This window comes from Xiphias gladius, chromosome 19 (assembly GCF_016859285.1).
Source record: "Xiphias gladius isolate SHS-SW01 ecotype Sanya breed wild chromosome 19, ASM1685928v1, whole genome shotgun sequence".
In the NCBI taxonomy this organism is placed as follows: Eukaryota; Metazoa; Chordata; class Actinopteri; order Istiophoriformes; family Xiphiidae; genus Xiphias; species Xiphias gladius.
In genome coordinates this window covers 14,057,501-14,079,953 of record NC_053418.1, presented here as the reverse complement: position 1 = coordinate 14,079,953, position 22,453 = coordinate 14,057,501, and the positions used below count along the sequence as shown (strand labels likewise).

At 39.6% G+C, this 22,453-nt stretch overlaps 1 protein-coding gene across 5 annotated transcripts in view; it reads left to right on the top strand.

Moving 5' to 3' along the window:
* LOC120805303 (netrin receptor UNC5C-like) overlaps positions 1-22,453 on the top strand; it is a 357,857-nt gene that overhangs the window by 238,769 nt on the left and 96,635 nt on the right. For all 5 annotated transcript variants that reach the window (XM_040155423.1, XM_040155422.1, XM_040155424.1 and 2 more), the window contains one exon: positions 21,805-22,041. In XM_040155423.1, coding sequence (XP_040011357.1) covers positions 21,805-22,041 — 237 coding nt within the window. The remainder of the gene's footprint in view (positions 1-21,804; positions 22,042-22,453) is intronic.

Genomic DNA, 22,453 nt, shown 5'->3' with positions numbered 1-22,453 from the left:
AACGGCTTGTGTTGTGTACTAGCATTGTGGCCTTGAAAGTATACAGTATTATGTATAAACTGTCACCAGGCACAAGCCGTCTTCAACGTTTACGGCTAAAATTTGTGCATAGTTATAACTAAGCCCAGATGAAAAATATGTCCATCTTTCTAATCTTAAATTCATTCACAGTCGATTTGGGCATCAGGCCTGCATCCATGCAATGTCTCCGGTAACTGCGGCTCACTTAATGTTTGTCCTTTTTTGTTCTGTAAACACTCGCTCATTTCAGGCTGTTAGTTAAACAGCATCTCATTTTTCATCTAATCCCAGACATCAAACGTTTGTGGAAACCCTTGGGGTCTTAGCACACTAAAAACCTTAACAAGGTGTACAGGCAGGGGAGGGGCTTCAATAAACACTCCCTTTGATGTCTATGTACTTAGGTTCACTGAGGCATCATCATAATATCCTATATTTCTACAAGGTTTGTTGTGTTAAAATGATTACAGATAAGTAGTTTAATTGAACTCATCTATTTGTGCTCTTTCCTTAACCCTATGCCAGCACTTGCTTTTGATGCTCCGTTTGCTTTGTTCTCTCATCCTCTCATTACTGTCTCTCCCAAAGAAGAGCGACAGAAATGAGAGCTCCTTGAATTATGATAAACAGTTTATTTAATTACTGAACAGAGCTGGCTGTTGATCTGTGATCTTTGGATTCAAATTTCCATGTGTTTTCCGCTCATGTAGACTGTAGTTACATTTTTTTGCGCTATAAAGTTACTTTAATATGTATTGGAGGCCATGTACGCAAGATCCAAGAAAACAATTGGAGGTTATCTTTTTGCAAAAATTGAATAAAATAAAAGATGTTGTCCAAATAATAATGCTAATTTTATTAAATGAATAAATAATGGGACTCCTGTTAGTGCTCACTTTAACATGGGTCCTGTTATTCTTGATACATTGTTCTCTATTAAACTTTCAGTATTTTTTTCCTCTCTGGTTGTCTTTTCCTAGCAATTTAGTTCCTCTCTTTCTCTATTACTACTCGACTCCACTGCTTTATCAATTCAATAGACTTCAGCACAAATTGATGGGTGCTTTATTGGCGTAACACAAGTAAAGCACACTTTGCCAAGGCAGAAGCTGACAACTGAGTTGTGTTCATTACAGAACAATAATAGTCCATACAGAACCAACTGGGGTTTTTGTTTTTTGTTTTTTTCATTAATGTGTCAACCATTTTTGCAGTCTAAATTACATTTTGAATATCCATTTGACATGCATACACTTTTCCTTCCTGCAGGTCTGACTTGACTCTGGAAACATTTTGCTTGTTTTGTCAAAGGAAATCACATCTTCTTTTCTGAGTAATTCAGTGCTGGGCTGAAACGTTCAGGCTACAGCAGTAACTTTGTCGCAAGTGATTTCTGTTATGTACTGTAGATGTTCTGATTTTGTCGTTACTTGTGTATTTGTTCAGATCTTTCTGGCAATATGTGTTGCACTTTTTTTTATCACAAATACAGACATTTATGTGTCCTCTGGATGTCTATGAATTTGAGTTTGCACTATTGTATGAGCAATCCACTGTAAAACTGTACATCTGCAGGCAAAGCCTGTCCTTAACATTGCTGACACATGATAAAAAGTCAAAAGTCATAAAAGCATAAGCAGAGTAGCAGTGAGGGGTGGTTTACTCATAAACATTTTACTTTATTATAAAATGTAGATTTTGTGATTGTTGATTCTGTGATTGGTGATTATGGTGATTTCCCATAATGGATTTTTTCGCATCTTTTTCCAATTTATCTTTTTTTTTGCATTTGTCACACCCCCCCTTTTCCCCCTAGTCAGTTTCTCATAATTCCATAATCTCAATCTACATTTTTCTCTTCTTCATTCAGCTCTTTTTCTTTCCCTTGCTATGTGATCAGCCTCGCTGTCTATTTGTCTCTCATCTGTGCTTCAATCTCTCCTCCCCTCAGCTCTACTCTAGTGTCCAGGGGCCTGAGGGTGGATTTAGTTAGAAATGCTGTGAGGATGACAGAGAGCACGAAAGGGAGGAAGGCGAGAGGACGAGAGGAACAGACAGCCATAACCTAGTGTCTTGTGAAGCTCTGGATGCTGATCCAGTACAGTATCTGATCCAGTGTCATCCATTACCCTGCACCATGAGATACCAGAATAAAAAGCTGACTTCAAATCAGAGGTTGGGTCAACAGACAATTTAGTGAGTCTGTCTTGTTTCATAGATCTCCTTCATAGCTGCAAAATGAACTGTTTGGCGCAAACTTAACATGCAGTTGTCTGTTGAAGTGCAAAAGTGTGTTGTATATCAGCTAAGAACGTATGACTATTTATGCTAAGAGTAGAGTGTTATACATAGTTGGAAGTTGTCTAGCATCCATGTCTTTGGGTGCAACAGCAAAGTTTGTATCCTCAGTGTGCCTTCAGTTATTTTTCTGTATTCATACATTTTTGAATATATTTTCAATTTGGCCAGTGTATCAATAAAAATTGCATCCATTACTATCAGAATACATTTATGAGTCTCACAGCCTGACAGACCCCTCACATTTTCACTGCTAAACTCCCTAAGTACCCAGAGTGGTTGATTTCTGGTCACTTGCAAAGCATCTGCATATAGCTGGTAACCGATGAACCATATCCTCACTATGAAGCGGATACTGGATGAGGAAATTGTCTGTTTTTACATTTATGTGAGCTGTTTTCACTTTTATGAGGAGACTTTGATCATTACCATATAGGAGGCTTAGATTCTGCTGCTGTCTTCACGCTCAGAAAGTCCTCCTCCTTCAGCTGTTCTGTGCATGCAAACATGCCACACACTCATTATAATATATAATATGGCCATTATCATATTCCTAATTTGCACCTGAATGGTGAAAGACACAAAAGGGATGGAGGGAACACGGCGTAAAATTCCATAGCAGGGTCATAAACATACCCCCCCTCCCACTTGCTTCTTCCTCAACATGCACGCACACACACACACACACACACACACAAACATGGACACACACACGTCTGTCAGATTTTCACTGCAGTAATTAGGTCTTTCAGGTTATGATAATGTTTGGGCTGTTTTCTGGTTCATCTGCTCACTGGTGCACAGAATGTCATTAATCACACCAGTCTAAATCACATGCTGATTCCACCGCAGTGTGTGTGAGTGAGTGAGTGAGTGAGTGTGTTGTTGTGTGTGTGTGTGTGTGTGTGTGTGCACGTGCACGTGTGTGAAAGAAACTACATGGGGACAGAAGAAAGACAGAAGTAATGAAGGTGTTTTCCCTAATAATGTACAACAGGCAGAGATTAGCCTATCTCTATCATCCCAAGCTCACAACTCCTTTTCTGTCACTGTTTCGCTTTTCATGACGTCCTCATTCCCATCTTTCCTGCTGTTTTGGTGTTTATAAGAAAGGCATTAAAGCTCTATGTCCAGCTCAATCTCCACAGCACCACTGTTTGTTCTCCCATTAACAACAACTTTTACAGAAAAACAAGAAAAATTAAAACATGGACAGGTTTTTGTCATACCATAGTAGTGGCATAGGTTTCCCCTAACTCAAGGCACATCTGTCAGGCTCTGAGTATGCAAGTGTCCTCCCTGGTGTAGTGTCCATGAAACAAGATGGTGAATCCCTCCCAGAAGCACCAGGAATGCTTCTCCGTAGGTGAGCTTGGGCTCTGACCTCCCTGCAGAGGCAGGTGAAAAAAGTAAAATATTGCATTATATTTGCCCCCATTTGGCTCACTGAAACCACACTGCTGTCTCTGGTTAATCCTCAGCCGCCACCCTTTCACACAAGATTGCATAAGTTTATGCAGTTGACGAGCTTAACCACTAACCCACGCACACACACACACTTAAAAATCAGGTTAGTGTTGTTGATGAAATTGTGCAGGATGAAGAGTGTTGCATCCTACAGAGCTGTAGTATAATGCTCACCGCCATAACTACTATGTCCGCTAATGCTGAAATGCCATTGGACATGCCCCATGGAGGTCATCGTATTGGGTTCAAATTTCAATCTAGTGAACTATAATCAGGGCAGCTTGTTCTGCTATTGCTCAGGCAACTGCTCAGGAGTTCACTCTCACACACTCATAAAAATAAAGGCCATTCTCTTTGTAATGTTGCACTTGGGGGTTTGGGGTAAAAGCAATGATAGGCTTTTGACAAATGATTAAATAAACAAATAAATTATAATAATCTTAACACAATGTCCACTTTCTAGCTTTTTGCAAGGATTCCTCGCATCTTAGACTTCACAGTGGCTGAAGCCTTTTTATTTATTAAGTGGACCTTGACTTAAGATTTTCTTGCACTAATTCTGCGGTCAAGAATAAACTCAGGGTTAATTTTGCTTAGTTTATAGGGATTTTTCCCCACAAGCTACATGTATGAAAAAATGTCCTCTCATAAAGACACTTTCACACTGTTTCACACAGTTATTAATTTATAGTTATCAGTTTTCACCCCTTGATCATCTTATATCATTTTACTCTTCCAGGCTCATTACTACTAGTCGAGGGCATGGTTTTTATAATAAAATCAGTATCATGGCATTGCTCCTTTAGGTTTTAGTCTCTATTCTTTAGTGTGGTCATTTGTATTGAGTATGTAGAGAGAAAAGTGGATGTACAGCATACTTGTATGTCCAAGCCAGCATTGAGATCAATAGCCAGAGAAAAAAGTGACAGACAAAAGGGAAAAAAAACATATTCAAGGACTCAAGATCTTCCACTTTTTTTTCTGAGCTAAAATTCTTTTGTTCTCCTCCATGGCTCTCTCTACCACCATTTATTCCTCTTTTTTCACCCTCCTACTCTTTCTTCTTTTCTCCTTGCTCCTTTGCTCCGTTAGCTTGTATCTCCACACAAAACACAAAAAGAGGATACATACACATAGGCGACATACGTACAAAAAGATAATAAGTAGACATGATGTTGCCTGTGAAATATGCTTTGTGTATCTCAGTGAATAATATTAAGGCCAATAAAGGTTTTGTGTGTGTGCATGTGTGTGTGTGTGTGTGCGTGTGCGTGTGTGTGTGTGCGTGTGCATGCGTGTGTGTGCGTGTGTGTGCGTGTGTGTGTGTGTGTTTGAGTGAGAGAGTGAGTGAGAGTAAGGGGAGGGGGGATTGAAATATCTTGTTAAAATGACCCCAGACTGTGGCAAAGAAAAATTGTCCCCATGTCACTGCCCTCTGACAACCAGACTGTGGGAAACTGATATAACGAGAATGAGTCTTTTTTGTTTCTCCCGCTATAGAAAAGTAATCTAACTCCAATTACAGCATTGATGCCGAAAAGTTTGCATAAGCCTTCCGAGTGGATCTATTTTACATTTACACAATATGCTATCCTTTACAAAAGATCATATTTAATTCACTTTAAAAGATTTGGCAAATTCTCTATTATAAGTGAGTGAATTTTTAGCCATAGTTAATTAACTTTAACCTCTAAATCTGGAACTTTATCAAAATGAAAGCTACTTTATCTCCTCACCAGTTCATGATAACACTGCAATTTAAAGGATAAGGGATGATCAACTTATCTATAATCTTTGAGACTAGATGTTACATGATGGGAAAGTGACATAATGTAACATAATAGCACCGTTAGTATCTAGTACTGCAATGTACCTGCGGTGGCTTACAGGATTGTGATATGGCTCGACCTGTAGCAGGGTAGATAACACCTGCTTGTATGCACTGCTCTGCTCTTTTGATTTTAATTTTTTGTAGCTCTGCCCAGTAGATGGTTAGTTTCACGAGACTGTCACAGGTGGCCAGTCATTTTAAATCCAAGCCCCAGGGATGTAGATTGGGGTAAACCCACATTTTTTTATTTACAGTGAACTGTTTCCAGTTTTATGGATCGTCAGGCAAAAAAAACGTCAAACTGAATTTTTGTTCTTACTTTGTTTTACTTGTTATCCCACAAGATGCTGCACCGGCTATTCCCATATATACAAAGGCACATTATTGGTGAATTCCTTTGTAACATGAGCAGAAAATTTCTACTGTTTCCCTAGCAAATGTTTCGACAAAAGATGAAATAGTTGCCACCATGATAACTTTCCAGAGTTGTAAAAAACAAACAAATAAATAGATAATTGTGTCTAAGTATTTTAAACTTTTGTGCAGTGTTTTGGTGTCTGATAAACCTTTAAACTCCTTCATCTTTAATTCCAACTGGGCTACCTGGATGGAATTTCACTGTCTCACTGGTACCTTAAACAACATGCCCCCAACTGTTTCCTGTGTTGTGGGCTGTTGTGGCTCTGAATGCCCGTTAATACTGCAGAAAAAACTGACTAAGCTACAATGAGGCCGTAAACCTTATAAAAGCCTTGGTGAAACTGTTTACATAACATCCACGCTTTGCAGTGTACACATTATGTAACTTCATTACATTTCTCTTTGCTGCTACAAATGGTGCTAATACCACAAATGAAAGCAGCACATTTGATTGATCGATTAAGATTGGTCAGAACATACACCGTCTACAAGCATAAAATTTCCACATGGCAGCTCTCTGAAAACAATAGTAGGGGCTCATTCAGCTGTAGTCCATTACCTCTGAGCTTAAAGGCTGAAACACTTAAAACCCATTCATCAGGTCTCTGACAGGGCAGCTTGCTGCAAACAAATTCAGTCATGCAGTGAATCCTCTCTGTTAGGCCCCCACAACATTTCAACTTCTGACCTCAGCGTCCACCTGCACAGAGCCTCTTTCATCATACAGCACTTCTTCTTTATGGCTCACTCACTCACTCACTCACTCACTCTCTCTCTCACACACACACACACACACACACACACACACACACACACACACACACACACATCCTTGTACCTCTGTCTGTGTGAGGACACACACTGGTCATAATACCCAACCCCAAAACTTGCCCTAACCCAAACCTAATTATAACCTGAACCTTAAAACCAAGTCTTAACTCTCAAACAGCCCTTTAAAGTTGTGAGGACCGGCCAAAATGTCCTCACTTTCCCAAAATGTCCTCACTCCCAAGGTCTAAAACGCAAACTGATCCTCGCAAAGATAGAAGGACACACACACACACACACACACACACACACACACACACACACACACACACACACACACACACACTTAAAAGCCTCATCACCTCTGACCTTGTGACCCCAGTTAACTAACTAACCACTTGTTATTTCCCCTGTTCACTGCCTCTCCTTGTGTGGGGCCTCACTGAAAAGACCCAGTCATGCAGGACTGGTAGCCCTGGGGCAACTTCAGCTTCCAGCCTATCAACATATCCATACATCTTTTTTCTAGACAAATTCACATATAAACAGAGTGACTCAGTCACTTGTTCACTTCAGGATTTGAACTTCTAACCTTTGGCTTCTTCAGCTTTGATCATCTCCTGGCATCTCTATATTTTCTAATGGCCTTTATATGTATGTTTTTAATGTTAATGTGAAGCCTGACAGGATGCACAAAAGCAACAAGCCGAGCACTTAGTGTTTCTACATTTGAACCTGATCTTGCTGTTTACATACTGTCGTGTAATGTATAATGACAGCCATATATTTAGAAGCTTTTAAAGGCAGTGGCAAAACAGCACTACACATATCCTTTAATACAACTTTCCATAACTAGGTGTCGAGTTTATCTTCATTTAAAAAACTATACACCATAGTCGGTAGTCCTATAGGACATAAGCAATGAAATCCACTTCACTTCTTGCAGATTTGAACTCTTAACGTTCTTGTTAACCTTCTTCTATTAACCATGTGTTACTAATGCAGAGTGTCCTTCAGCACTATGAGTGGACTGTTAAGAATTTGGTCCCCAAACTAGTCAAGTAAAAGTTAATGATGCATACATTTAACTCCTTTCCACATGAACTGAATCTGAACTTCATACTTTGCTGCATAATGCTGTGATCTATTTTCTGACCAGCTAATATGAGATTTGTAAATACATAATTAACCGCACAGTGACTCTGTGTTAAATGGAATTAAATTGCATTTCAGAATATACTGAAATGGAAATGAATCTTAAAATTGATTCGCCTAGGACTGAACACACAACCTCCAGCCATGTTTCCAATAGAGTACCTTTCCTAATGTTTCTGTGATGTAATATCTTTACCATATTGTTTTCACCACATGATGTCATGACATTTGATTTACTTTGGTCACTTCTATGCTTTGTCTTATGATAAAAACAGTAAGGAATGTTTTTGTTGTGAGGTGGGATGGCTTGCAGTATATAGTTCATGGTAGGAATGTATTAGCTGTTTAATACTGATATCACAATTGAATTGGAGAGAGAGAAATTAGGTCTCATACAACTGCATCCTAACTATCTGAAGGAAGAACTTGTCCTGAAATTTTTCCCTTTGTTCTTTCAATTGTGCTTTGATGGTCATTCCTTAATTAATATGAAACTCACAGCTAGGATTTTTTGGTTTCTCCATAATAACTGAAAGGAAAATTTTGCCATAGTAAAATAATCTCTTGGCCCGTAAAGAAATAACAGAAAACATCTGCCACAGAACAGCACTAATAGTTCTGAGAAGTGTGAATACATGGAGCCATGGGGCTTCAACTCTTCAACTCTTTTTAAGGATAGTCCTCTCACTCATGACACCATTCTGCTGCCCAAAGTGCTTAGAAAAGAAAAAACAGAAATATTTCAGATTAAAGTGAAGATTTCTCTTCAAGGTAGAAAGACTTTACTGGCAGAAGTTACTCATTATTCCCTTTGCCTCTTTAAAAAAATTTTGGAGTCTTACTGCCTGCTGCCTTTTCAGCTTGTGAAGTCTCTCACAACTTTGAACTGTATACCCATGCCTTCAAGCTTCACCATTGTTTGTGCACTCACCAGCATCAATGGGTTGCATTTGGGCCACATGTCAAAATGGTTTGCGATCAACCGCCAGTCAACAAACCAATGACACAACAGAGAAACTCAGCCGCTCCTATAGCTGCATGTTTATCCGCACCAACATGAGTCCATGTATTTCTCTGGGGGAGTCAATGAAGTTCAGGCTGTGTTTAATTTAAGTTTGAGTGAACAACTAGGACACTTCAACTTATTGTACACACTCCCTGCTGCCGAGTGACGAACTACATGTTTATGCTTACGTGCACTGTTTATAGCACCAAGAACAGGAAGATGGCATGTCAAGGTTAATGTTGAAACCGTCTCAGACTTAACTACACTTTATGTTAGAAATGAATCTTTAATGTTCATGTAAAAGTGCTCACCATGAATAGCAAGCATACAGTCAACATGGCTCATATGTTGAATCATGTATGAAGTTTCTGTGCATACAGTACCATTGAAAAATGGTACCAATTGAAAAATCCCCCTTACCTGGCTAAGACGTCAAATGACGATTTAAAAGTTCCTCTATTTTAGTCTTTATATTCTCTATGACTAACCATCCAGAACACATTCAGTTAACTATCTGGCAAGTCATGACCGGTTGTCTTCTTCTACTGTACAGAAGTGCATTTGCGTAAGATGAAATGAGGCAAGGAGAAAAATATCACTGCATTGCAATCAACGCATCATTGTAGTTTAATGACTTAAAATTATACTTAATTGTAAAATTTAATATGTCATAGTAATATTTAAGATTTAGTCTTTTGTGGGCTGGGAATGTTCTTCTGCCCAGACGACAATGAAACCCATTCAAAGCCCATTGTGTCATTCTAAAAAGCTTTGGATTTGACCAAAATAAGGCTGAAAATAAAATAAGGCAGTTTCTCTCCTGCTGTCCCTCTCTCTGTCTCTCGCTGTCTCTCTCTCTCTTTCACACACAAACACAAACACAAACACACACACACACACACACACACACACACACACACACACACACACAGCCACACTCTTGAAATCGTTATGCCTCTACTAAGTAACCACTGCTCTAGTTCCCACAAGCTCAAGCACAGCTCATTTCAGAAATTAGTACTTGTGAGGGTACCAGACCCAAGATAAAAGTTAATTAGGACTCTGGCAGCAGAGGATCAGACAGAAATGGGAACAAAACAATGGAGATGGGGTCAAAGGAATAACTTGCCATTTTGGACTTTAGTATTTTTCTTTCTCAAATGTGGGCACTTGAGATTCCAAACTGGCATGGCAGCACTGCTGGCATTTATCATTAAAACCAGTAGGTAACACTAGCTGAGAGCAGGCTCATTAGCTTACAACCAAAGCCACTGGTTTCAAGGAAGAATGCAACACTAATGATGTGTTTTTATGTTAGCTCAAGAACAAATTAGTACTTTTATTTTTTCCCCACTGTGAAAAATCCTTGTAGAAGACAAATAACACACTAACGATTCGCCAATGTTTTTCAATCGTGTCAAGATTAAGAGGAAATTATGTGACAAATTGTGACAAAATGTGGGACCCACAGGACAGCAAAATGGTGAAAAGAAATTCCAAAGTGAGAAGCTGTTTTGAAGAGTAGGAGAACAAACAGGGAAAGATTAAGTGGGAGTTTTACAAAGAAACAGATTTACATCTTTAGTTGTAGTTTATAGATAGCGTGTAATCATTATTAAAATAAGGGAGAGATGGGAGAAACAATAGTGTTCTGTCTGTGAGTATGCATGAGAACGCAAGAAGAGGGCAAGAGAGAGAAGTATGGTCAGTAATGTTTCTGTAATAAGGTCAGAGGCAGAAGTCCATTATGAAACCCCCTTGAGGCTCTATTTATAGTGACCTAAGGAGGGAGGGAGGGAGGGAAGGATATAGGGAGCAAGTGAAGTAGTGAAAAACGAGAAGAGTTTTAGATGAAGAAGTAAAGGAAGGACGAGAGAAGAAGACTGAGAGAGGGATGTTTGGTGGGGTGGAAGGACACCAGAGAGCAAAGCAGGGAGGCAAAGTGTTAGGAAAGAGTGAAATGGAGAAAGGCGAGAAACGGGGATAGAAGATGAGAGCGGGAAGTGTGGAAAGATGCCAAAGAGAGGAGGAGGAAAGGATGGAGGGAGGACTCAGGAGGAGGGGAAGAGGAAAGGAAGACAGCAGGGGATAAGGAGAGTTCGACTAGTCGAGTGAGAGAAACCAAGTTATGTGGTCGAAAGGAATGAGGGTGGTATGGAGAGACAGTAGATAGGAGGGATAAGAAGGCGAGAGAGAGACAGTGAGCCTCCAGATGGAGAAAGGCATGAGCAGTGAAATGTCTGATCCAATTTTATCCTCAGCTCTGAATAAAATAGCCAAAATATGGGAAAATCTTCAAATGAAGTGAGCCTGTAAGCTGTTCTTAATCATTTGAGTTGAGGCCATCTTCATTATTTTATTGTGTGTGTGTGTGTGTGTGTGTGTGTGTGTGTGTGTGTGTGTGTGTGTGTGTGTGTGTGTGTGTGTGTGTGTGTGTGTGTGTGTGTGTGTGTGTGTGTGTGTGTGTGTGTGTGTGTGTGTGTGTATTGTACCATTTTTTACTTATCAAATAGATCATCTACAAAACTGGAAGGAAACAGGGGAGCAATTGGAAGCAATAGGGACGTGGAGATAGGTGATAGGAGAAAGGAAGGATGAAATATATGAAAACAGATGTATTGGAAGAACACAAGAGAAAAAATGATGAAAATGCCTTGAGGAAGAGGAGACCTAGTCTTGCAAAAAGTGGCAGGGTGGCTTGTGGTTGATGTGAAATGTGCCCCTGGGGAAGTGACCAAAGAGAAAAGGATGGCTAAATCTATATCATTACTCCAAGGCAAAAGGAGAGTGAAAGTAGGCTGCAAGTAAACAGAAAAAAAGAGAAACGTGCACAGAAAATGTGACTATAAACAGGTTTTATTAGGGAATCAGGAAAGACATCACAGATCAAAATGAAAAGGTGCCGAGAGACATACGTATTGGAGAGATAGGAAAAAAAGTAATCATAAAAACAGACAGACCTGCACAGAGAGTTACTGACAGGTGGAAAATATGCCAGCACACACACTGAACAGAGAGAGCCAGGTGGATAGTGAGACGTGGATCATACAGCACAGACGTGCACTCAACCAGCCAGCCATATTATCAGCTGTCAGCCACCCAGAAAAACATTATCCTATCTCCCTGAAAATAGAAGTCCTTCCCCAGCCAATGTTTTGATATTCTAATGCACTGCCCTGCGCTGGCTGCTTGTATTAATAACGATGCTGAGCTGTGATAGTAGAACATGAATGAAAGCGAAGCTTTGCTTTTCCCTCAGGCCTGGGATAAGGGAGACAGAATCCATCTGGAAGATAACATTACACAGCAACTTGCACAACTTTGTACCCCCACAAGCTTACATAAGACTATACATATGAATGAGATATTCCATCTGAATGTGGATGTGTGTGGTGTGAATACAATTGTGTGTGTAATATCAAATGTGATACAAAACTTTGTGATTGTGAAATGACTGTAATTATTTTTTGTCTGATTGTCCATGTGATTGCCGGTTTTCTCCTTGTTTTCTTAGGCTATCTGTTTTTCTCCTGCCCAAATGCATTTCTTTCCCATTATGGTGTTAATGCAATTACACTGCGTTACTCAGTTTCAGACAGACCCTGTGATTTAACAGTTTTGCGAATTACACCTGTGATGGTTTGTAAACTCATTTCTTGTGTTTGGCAAAAGAAACACACAAGTGTTATGTTGCGAATTTGTTTGGGGAAAAAGACAAGATGGATTCTGTAATTGCAACAAGTCGAATTTCACGAGTCTTGTGTAGTCTGGTTTTTATTTAGCATAACTGAAGAGAGGTAGAGATAAGGAACTGATAGATGGGAGAGAGGAGACTTGCCCTTTATGGACATTGGTTCTAACACTAGTGATCTAGTTCAAAAGGAGTAAGTGAAATTAAAACCCACAGCATAACTGGGGACTGCAGCAGATGATCACAGTGGCTGATAGTGTGGCGTTTAGGGTTCAACCCACGTACCGAGCACTATATGAAAGACACATTCGAAAACCAGTAACCAAAGCCACATTGCTTAGTGCTCAACCTTGAAAGGGCGGACTCGGATATAAACCCGTTCTGCGGACCATCCTGTGCTGTCCACTGAGGTGTATCCGTACACTTAAGCTGACTTGCAGCGCAGAAATTGGAGATAAGTACTGGCTTAAGAGCCATTTCAGGACAAAGGAGGCATACTCACTTCCCTATAGAGGGGGACATTGAGCACTACACTGTATACTTTTCCCTTCTCTCTGTCTCTCTCTCCTTCTGAGGCTTAGAACGAGGCTACTTTACCAAATCTTGTGGAGTGAGGAAGAAATAGCTGAGAAATTCATATGCAGAAGATTGAAGCAAGAAAACTTTCATAAGGGCAAAGTGAAAGATGAAGAAAAGGGAGAGAAGAAGAGGAAAGAAAATGATAGAGGAAGAGAGTGAAGCTCTAAAATAATGCAGGAACTAAGAACGGCTGTAGCAGTTGTCTTTCAGGACAATCATATATATACATACAGTCCTGTGAAGTATCTGTTTGTGTGTATGTGTGCATGCAATGTTTGGCAGAGATGGACATGAAAAATAGCTAAGTGCTCTCACACTGCCTACCTGCAAACACCCACTCATCAGCTGCTCCTGTGCTGTATGTGTCCTTGCTTAAAATGCGACTGTGCCCAATTGTATAAATGTGTGATGTATGTCCAACTGTGAGTGTCTCAATATGATGCTCAAACATGAGATGGTTTTTGCCTCAAGTCAAGTGCGATGAAGAAACATTTTCTTTTTGTTTTCTTTACAATAAATACATTTCTTTCTATTCCTTCCCTACTATTTATCTTTTTTAATAACTCCCCTTTAATCTTGAGCTTTGTGACCTCAAAATACAAATCATATCAGTGAGATTCAGATCATTCAAATAAGTTAAATTAGCTTTTGCGCAAAATCTTTTCTGCAGATATTTTTTCAGTCCATTGGAAACTCCTAAGCTCATTGATGTTTTTGTTGTTGACTGAATTTTCTGGCATGTCATTAGTGTGCTTAATTGGAGTTTGTAGCAAAACTGCTGAAAAAAAAAAGTTGTTTGGGAAAAGTCAAGGCATCATCGGACTCAGCAGGCTTCATCCCCTGGGGGACATGAATGTCTGTCCAAAATTTCACTGGAATTCATCCAGTAGTTGTTGAAACATTTCAGTCTCGACCAAGGTGGCAGGCTGACCGACCATTCCTATCGCCATGCCACTAGAACTACTAAAAACTAAAATAAAACATACTTAATAAATACTAACTAAAATAAATTAAGCATTTCAACTTTTAAGTTTAAGCCTGCTATCTGGCATATCAGCCATAAAAATTGCCTTGTTATGATTAAAAAGGGGCCTTTAGCTACTCATGGAAATACATACTCCAGAATGCTGCAATAGAACATTAAATACTCACATACTGTATATTCATACATATTCAGATGTATATAGTCAATAACATGAAACTGTGGAGGCACTAAGATGCACAACACATCTGCATAAATGCACATAAACACACAAATGCATAAACATTTGCAATTTCATAGACTCACACACAAACACAAACACTAATATGCACTTTGGGTACGCTCCGCTTTGACTTTATAACAAGAGGCAGGGATTTCAGAATTATAATTTGGGAATAAATAAGTTATGCATATTATATAATATAATTACTGAGACTGTAAATTAACTGGGCTCTATCCCAAAATGTCAAAGTATAGTTTGAATACATTTTACCAAGCAGTGATGGCTCTCAAGCGCATATAAAATGGAGAACATCAGAAAGTTGCCATACCGTTATTTGTTACTTTTAAATGACTGCCACAGTAGCTAGACATGGACAAAAATATCAAATAAAAATCAGACTTAAGGAGAAAATTGTACCCCGTAGACTTGCTTACAGTATATGGTATGTGTCTTAACCACTAGGCCTTTCTTTTCATTCTACAAATAGTGGCTCTTCTTTACTTCTTTCTTAACTGAGGCCAGCTGTGGCCTGACAGTCACCCCTCTGCAGTCGGGTCCATAAATCTAGTTCCAGGCTTTAGTTGGGGCCTTACTTGTCACACACAATGAAAGTCTGAGGGCGCCAACCAGCTGTCATTGTCTGCTCCAATATTGAGATACTCCAGCTTTCAAAATACTTTCTGCTATCATGAATTGCCAAGGTAACCCCTCAAAACCTGGTGGATATATAATTTGCTATGACAAGGAGTGTGCTGTGCATGCTATATTACATCTTTCTGAGGTTATTTATGGTTATTGTGGGCCCAGTCTTAGAGGAACTCCTCTGTCATGTAAGATAATGCAGATCTTCTTTTCTATTTGATTCAGTCTAAAAACCCAACAAATCTGTAGCCAAGTAGAAAATTTGAGAAACAGTCATCACAACAATAGAAATTTAATGCAGGCTAGTACAACATCACCAAAAACTACTTTAGAGTCGAATCACCACCTCTCAAAAAAATGAACATGATATTGTTCATAAGGGTATTGTTTATTGTAGGGCTGTTGTATATGTTTGCATTAAACTGTATAAGTTTTAACTATTTTAGTGTTTTTTCCTGAAGTTAATATTCAAATGTATGCAAATTTAATTGATCCCTTTGGACAAAACTAATGGAGTGATTAAGTTCTCTCACTTTGCATGTCTACTCGTGTCTTGAATAATGTGGCTTTTATCAAAGTGCCGATTGAGGATAAGACCCTGATTAAGTTTCAAATGGATGCAGATGATGTGTGGCCGCCTGGTGTCTTGTTTCAAAAGGGATATGACACTCCAGGACATGGTGTATAATTCCCTGGCATGCTATGTCAAGTAGGTCAACTGACTTTACCCACCCCCGATCTCTTCTTTATAAACACATTTGACTCAGAGAAATGAACACACCTGCATACTGGCAGTGTATATGTTATCATGTCTTTTGTCAACCAGCATGACTTTGCTGGGCCTTTATTTATCACTCTCATCTGAGCCACTTATCATCTGAATACAACTCTGGATAAGGGAGAGAGGAAAAAAAACAAACTGAAATGCTTAAAAAAAAGGAAGAAAGATGGGAAGATTAAAAGTGTGTGATTACTGGAACTAATAGTTTTTTTTCCAATCTGTATTCATTGGTAAACAGTTAGTGAATGCCCTTGACACAAATGACTGTGAATGGAAGTTGTTCCAAAGAGTGATTTGATTTGTTCTTTTGTGCTCACTACACGGAAAACACCCAAACTACTTGAGTAAAACAGACACAATAGCATATGCTCCTGACAGAATTATTAATAAATGCCTGAAATATTTTTTAATTTAAAATAGATTGAAAAAAGCTTTTCTCAATTATCTGTTCATTCCAAAAAAGGCATTGCTAGAGGTACAGTAGCAGACAAAATACTGCAAACAATAATATGCTAAATGCCTTCATAAATGAAAATGTTTTAACACTACTCAGCAACCACTGATTACAGGTATATTCTCAGGCAAAACTGGGTGAAGAAAATCTTACCCACATGTTGTTTCAAAGGATGAATAATTTAACAGTGGATGAGTAAACGCGTAAGACAGTTGAGCATTGAATCCTCAATGGGATCGTAGAAAAAAATGTTATAAGAGATAATAATAAAACACATTCGTTTTTTTCTTAAAACAGTAATGTCAGCAAATTTTTAAAGAGATTGAGAGGAAGAGAGAATAACTGAGAGAGCAGGCAGTTCATAGTATTCATGGAGGAAGAGGTACGCTGAAGTGTTGCTCTTTAGGTGAATCGCTGATAAGAATATTCTATTTTTGCCACTGTGTATGTATGTGTGTATGCTAGTATGCATGTTCCTAGTATTGTTTGTGTGCTGCATGCATGCGTGTCTACTTAAGTGTGTGTGTGTGTGTGTGTGTGTGCGCGTGTGTGCGTGTGTGTGTGCGTGCTTTTGCAATATGCTCGTGGGTTTGCTTGCATGCTTGTGTGCTTCCTGTTGACATGTTTTTCTGTGCCTGCATATTTGTGTGTGTTTGACTATGTGTGTGTTTGGGAAATGGGCAGCATCATATATCTAATTCCAGAGCAATGATACACTAGCTCTCTGCTGGCCCATCATCCCTCACTTCCCCTCAGTTTCCATCTCTCTCGCCATCTCCCATAACTCCCTGAATTACCTCCTTAAGCCCTTTCGAGATTCAAATGGGTCTTTTCTGTTGAATGTGATATAATAAAGAGTAAAGGTGTGTGTGTGTGTGTGTGTGTGTGTGTGTGTGTGTGTGTGTGTGTGTGTGTGTGTGTGTGTGTGTGTTATGTCTGTATGTGTTTTGTGGAATGATTGTAGGCAATAGTTCTGGGGCCAGGGGCTCTGGGTAATATAAGCGCTGAGAATAGGTATTTGTATTTTCTTGTGTTCGAGAAACAATGTGTGTGTGTTTGTGAGACAGAAAGATAGGCTCAAAAAGAGAGTGAGAGAGATTGCAAGAAAAAGGAGAAATATGTGTTTCTCTTCTAGTGTACACAAATGTTTTCCACCTTTGCGTTTGTGTGGGTGTGTGCATTTTATTTTTGTCTGTGTATGTCTATGTGTGACTTGTGTAATTTGGCAGCAAAAGTGTCAGAGATACATATGGATCGTTCCAGCTTGTGTGTGTGTGTGTGTGTGTGCGTGCGCGTGCGTGTGTGTGTGTGTGTGTGTGTTGTCGATAGTGGCTGTGGTAGAGGATTACAGGTAAAGGGTTACCAGTTATGAAAGTGTGTTTGGATGTCTATTTACTGACTGAGTGAGTGAGTGAATCTGTGTGTGTGTGTGTGTGTGTGTGTGTGTGTGTGTGTGTGTGTGTGTGTGTGTGTGTGTGTGTGTGTGTGTGTGTGTGTGTGTGTGTGTGTGTGTGTGTGTGTGCGAGCCTGTTTCTCAGTATGCATATGTTTTTGCAGCTGCTGCTGATTCTAACCAGCAGATAAGACATTAAGAGGTATGATCTCATGATTTCCACAGCTACTGCGCTGATACACATCACAGACCACTTACTGAGAACACAAGACCCGGTCACACACACTCACAAACAGACACAAACACACACTCCTACCCGATGAGGCATTCTGACCCTATATGGCTCAGTTTCACTGGCTTTGGGTCGCAGAAATGGTTGCATACCTTTGAATTCCTCAGCCTAAGAGCCTGTGTTACAGTGTTAGCTATTTGTATATCTGTTGAGTGGCTTCAAGGCTCACTTGGTACAATAGATACATGGATACATGATAGAAACATATTTGTAAGTAAGTCTCAATTAAGTATTAATTATCCCCCCAACCTTGCTGTTGGTCTCTGCATCAGAGTTGCCTACTTTTTTCCTGAAAACACAAAAACCTGGCAACTCTGTGTAGACTATTACCAATAACACTGAGTAGTTAAAACGACAAGACATTTTGACAATTGCAACGTAACAATGCATTGACACTGGTAGGAACATGTTCCTACCATCCATGTGCAAATCTATGCCAATGAGTTGCTTCTGTTATTTTAATAGTAAAGGTATATTTGTAGGGTAGTATATGGATCGCTTCACATCATGTCCACTAATGTTAATAATACAAGCCCATTTCATTAGTTTTTCCTCCCTCAATCTACCCCTCTCCTCTCTTTCCATCTTCCACTGATCAATCTCTCTATCCGTATGATAGAGCAGTTCACATTGTCTGTGACACTTGAATGTGATTGGTCACTTCTGATGACATCATTCTTAACACATTTACAGATATTTATTGGTTGGGTTTGTAGGTTTTCTGAAGTGGGCAGGCCTACAGCTGTGAGCAAGTGAATAAATGTGGTTTTATGCCCCTGGTACATATTTACTACATACCGTAAATCGAACCTCGACTTTGTTCTGCTACAGCCATCCATTATTGATGACAGCATTCAGGCAAGACGTTTATGAGCTTGGCTGTTAGGATCAGTAATTCACCCTGTCAGGAGATCAGGAGAGAGAAGTGGGGTTAAAGAGGATCAGAAACATGAGGAAAAGATAAGATTTAGTAAGAAGAAGGAAAAAGAATAAAATGGGAAGAGGAAACGTGTGAGGTGGTGAGAGAAAAAGGACAGGACCAGAGAAGCAAGGATGGTGCAGAACGGAAGGAAATAGTAGGCATTTTTGAGACAAAGCTTTTATTCATGTGAAAATTTCTCTCCATCCCTCCCCTTTTCTCCATTCCACCCACCCCTTTCTCTGGCTATCATGTTTCTTGTGCCAATCAATAATTTATAGTTGTCGCTCCAGAGCAACAAACCCCCCCAGCTCTGAATGACAGATGAGGGTGAGACTGGGTGTTGGGGCAAAGTGAAGAGCAGGAGGGGTGGAAGGGTGTGAAGCAGAGTTGTGGAGAAACATAAAGCAACAAGAAATGTGCAGTAGTGAAAGAGGGAGCAGTGCAGCAAGTTAAAAAATGAGAGTGACAGAGAAATGGGTGAACATGACACTGGATAAATAACCAAGAGTGGGAGAAAATTTCCCACAGATAATGAAATTATGCAGTGAAAATGTCTACCAATTTTCATACTCTCCGAGAACTAATTACAGACCTACGAGAGAAAATGTCAGCTTTGTGACATCAAAGTGGAGACGCTGCCTACTCATTTTCCCCCTTATTTGTGTCTTGTTGTATTACCTAAGCTGCTTTTAGCTCCTAGCCCACAGCGCACTGCTATTCTCCGAGATAAGGACTGCAACTACACACTCAGTCAGGGCAGAGGAATAGAAGATTGTGTTCGCATGTGCACAGGCGTATAAATCTACAATTACGTGTAACCTTTTTGTATATTGTTTGTTTTTGTAGGAGTGTCTGTGTTACTTAAGCCATGGCACATTAGGGTTGAAAAGAGGTTGCACCTTGAAGATGTGTGTCAAAAAAGGTTCTGTTTGATAAAATTTTCCCATGACTCACAGCTCTCCAGGTGAGGCATTCACACACAGAAGCACATACACACACATAAATGGTCTAGACAGTTTTAATGAAACTGGATGATGATGGAGTGAAGGGAAATTACAAATTAGAAGAAGAAAATGTGCATTCGTGTTTGTGAGTGAGTGAGTGTGTGTGTGTGGGTGTGTGTGTCTGTGTGAACCTTTAATATATGTGCATGTGTGTCTGTGGGAGGTAAATAAAGAAAGGCCTCTTCCTCCCCCTCCCACCTGCTTTTGTAATCCTCTGTGTTTTGGTGACCTTGGCAACCTGGTGACAAAACAGTCTTGGTGTCCCTGTGATTGAGGCCATGGGTGGGTGCGAAGTTTGGACAGACTTAAAAGACAGTGGAGGAGAGAGAGCAGGATGGAGGAAGATGAAGTTGCTGATGCCCTCAGGGTTGTCTCTGTCTATTCAGTTTTTTCCTGCAGTCTGTCAGTACCTTTTCTGCCCGTTTTTTTCTCTACTGTCCTCCATAGCTTAATTTGTGACAACTGTTGCCCTAAAAGTTTGAGATTAAGACTTGATTAAAATAGGAAGGACCTTTAACTGTATGCCTAATTGATACTGATAATAAATATTTCTAGTGCTTGTAACAGGAAGAGAAAATAGCTTGTGTCAATTAAAAGCTTTATTGTTCAAGTGTATTATAGGTTACATACAGTATCATTTATTTATTGATTTGAATTAGGTTTCCATTGGGTTGATTGAGATTATTTAGTGTATATGTAGGTGCTGTTATGTCTCCCTTACATTTGTTTATATTCATGTAAGGCTGTTTGTGTTTCCTCTGAATCCCACTGTTGGAGATCTTTTGGGATTTCCAGGCTGTCTGTATAGGTTTAAACTTGCATGAGGCAAATATTTTTTTTAAGTAGTTGTGCTGCAAGGTGTTGGTTGGTGTATATCAGAACTTTTGTTTGTTGCTGATTAAAGCTGGGCAGACACTGTGCATTTTTACGAATTTACATTGTGTTACTCAAACTACATGTTTAAATTGGCACTTCTCTATGGCCTGAACCTATGAATTTATGCTCATACTGTAAGGATCAATTGACCAGCCAAGACGTATGTAAGCATGGAATCCCTGGTCGGTTTAGTTGATTGACAATTCCAATAAAGTTTATTCAGACAGACAACCTCAGTGTCGATAAAAAGAAAGAGAGGCTGCATTTCTTTGTGCAATTCTGCTCTGAATGGAAAGTAAGGGGGGGGTATGGTGCCGTAGATGGTCTGTTCTTGAGCAAAGTTAAGTTTTCTATTGCAGCAGTCTCAGTCAAGTCTACAGTTAGCCATAGCCATAGTATATAAAGTACTACTCCAATAATATTAAAGCAAGCTCACAACAGTTTATAATGGATCTTTTGACATTAGTCATTAGGCAGACTGGGACGTGGAAATGCTCAAACTGCATGACAGCAGACCAAAGTTCGACCCAGGGGCTAGATCATTGATATTGATGCAAACAGGCGTTGTGGCCCTCTTCATATCTCCCCTTCTCTTTTGCTTCCTTTCTATCAATTTGTCTTTGTCCACAAATGGACACCACAATCATGTGCTGATTAAAGGTGCATTTTATGGCTCAGTGGATGAAAATTGTTCTCTGTTGCGGTCACTGGGTTGTGACACGGCAATTATTAGTAATCAGATGAAAACGGCAATGTCTAGTACACACTCAGTTCACGGGAAAGTGTTGGACAATGCTGCTCCCTGGTGTGAATCACAGAACGAGAGTAATTGATTTAAAAAATGCAGCATATTCTCTCTGAACCAACTTTGTACCCTGTTAGTCCTCAGAGTGAGTTGATAAAACAAAAACCGATCGAGCTTGAAACTGTGAAAAATATTCTCTACTGAATAGATGTGACTGTCATACTTTTAACCGTATCCTTTTCTTCCTCCCACAGTGAGAGATGATGATGACTTCTTGAGTCTGAGCGAGCTCCCAGAAACTTTCCCCTCCGACCCTCCGGAGCCCTTACCCCACTTCCTGTTCGAACCTGAGGAAGGCTACATTGTCAAAAATAAGCCTGTCAATCTCTACTGCAAAGCAACGCCCGCCACGCAGATTTATTTCAAGTGCAACAGCGAGTGGGTCCATCAGAAGGACCACACTGTGGAGGAGAGGGTGGATGAAAACTCAGGTGAGTGAAGCCTGGAGCACACACACACATTCACACAAATACAAACACGGATCTAACCCAGTGCTTTATTTGAAATAGTGTTATTTTCGTTAATGAAAACTATGACTAAGTGTTCGTAAACAACCTTTTTTTTTTTTTTCCATAACAAAGATGAAACGATGACGAGACGGCACCGAAGTCATTAAACACTAACTGTGACTATATGAACATGAAATATCTTTGATGAAAAAAGGCAAGACTAAAATGTAGTTCAGAAAATAAAAACTTTATCAAAATCTCTATATTTTTGTTGATGAAAAAGAGGAGAAAAATTACATAATATTTTTTTCAAACAATTACATAATCTAAATGTCTTTCTTTGAATAGCTGCACTGCACTTTTCTCCTCCTGTGTGCTAGAATCATCTTTATGG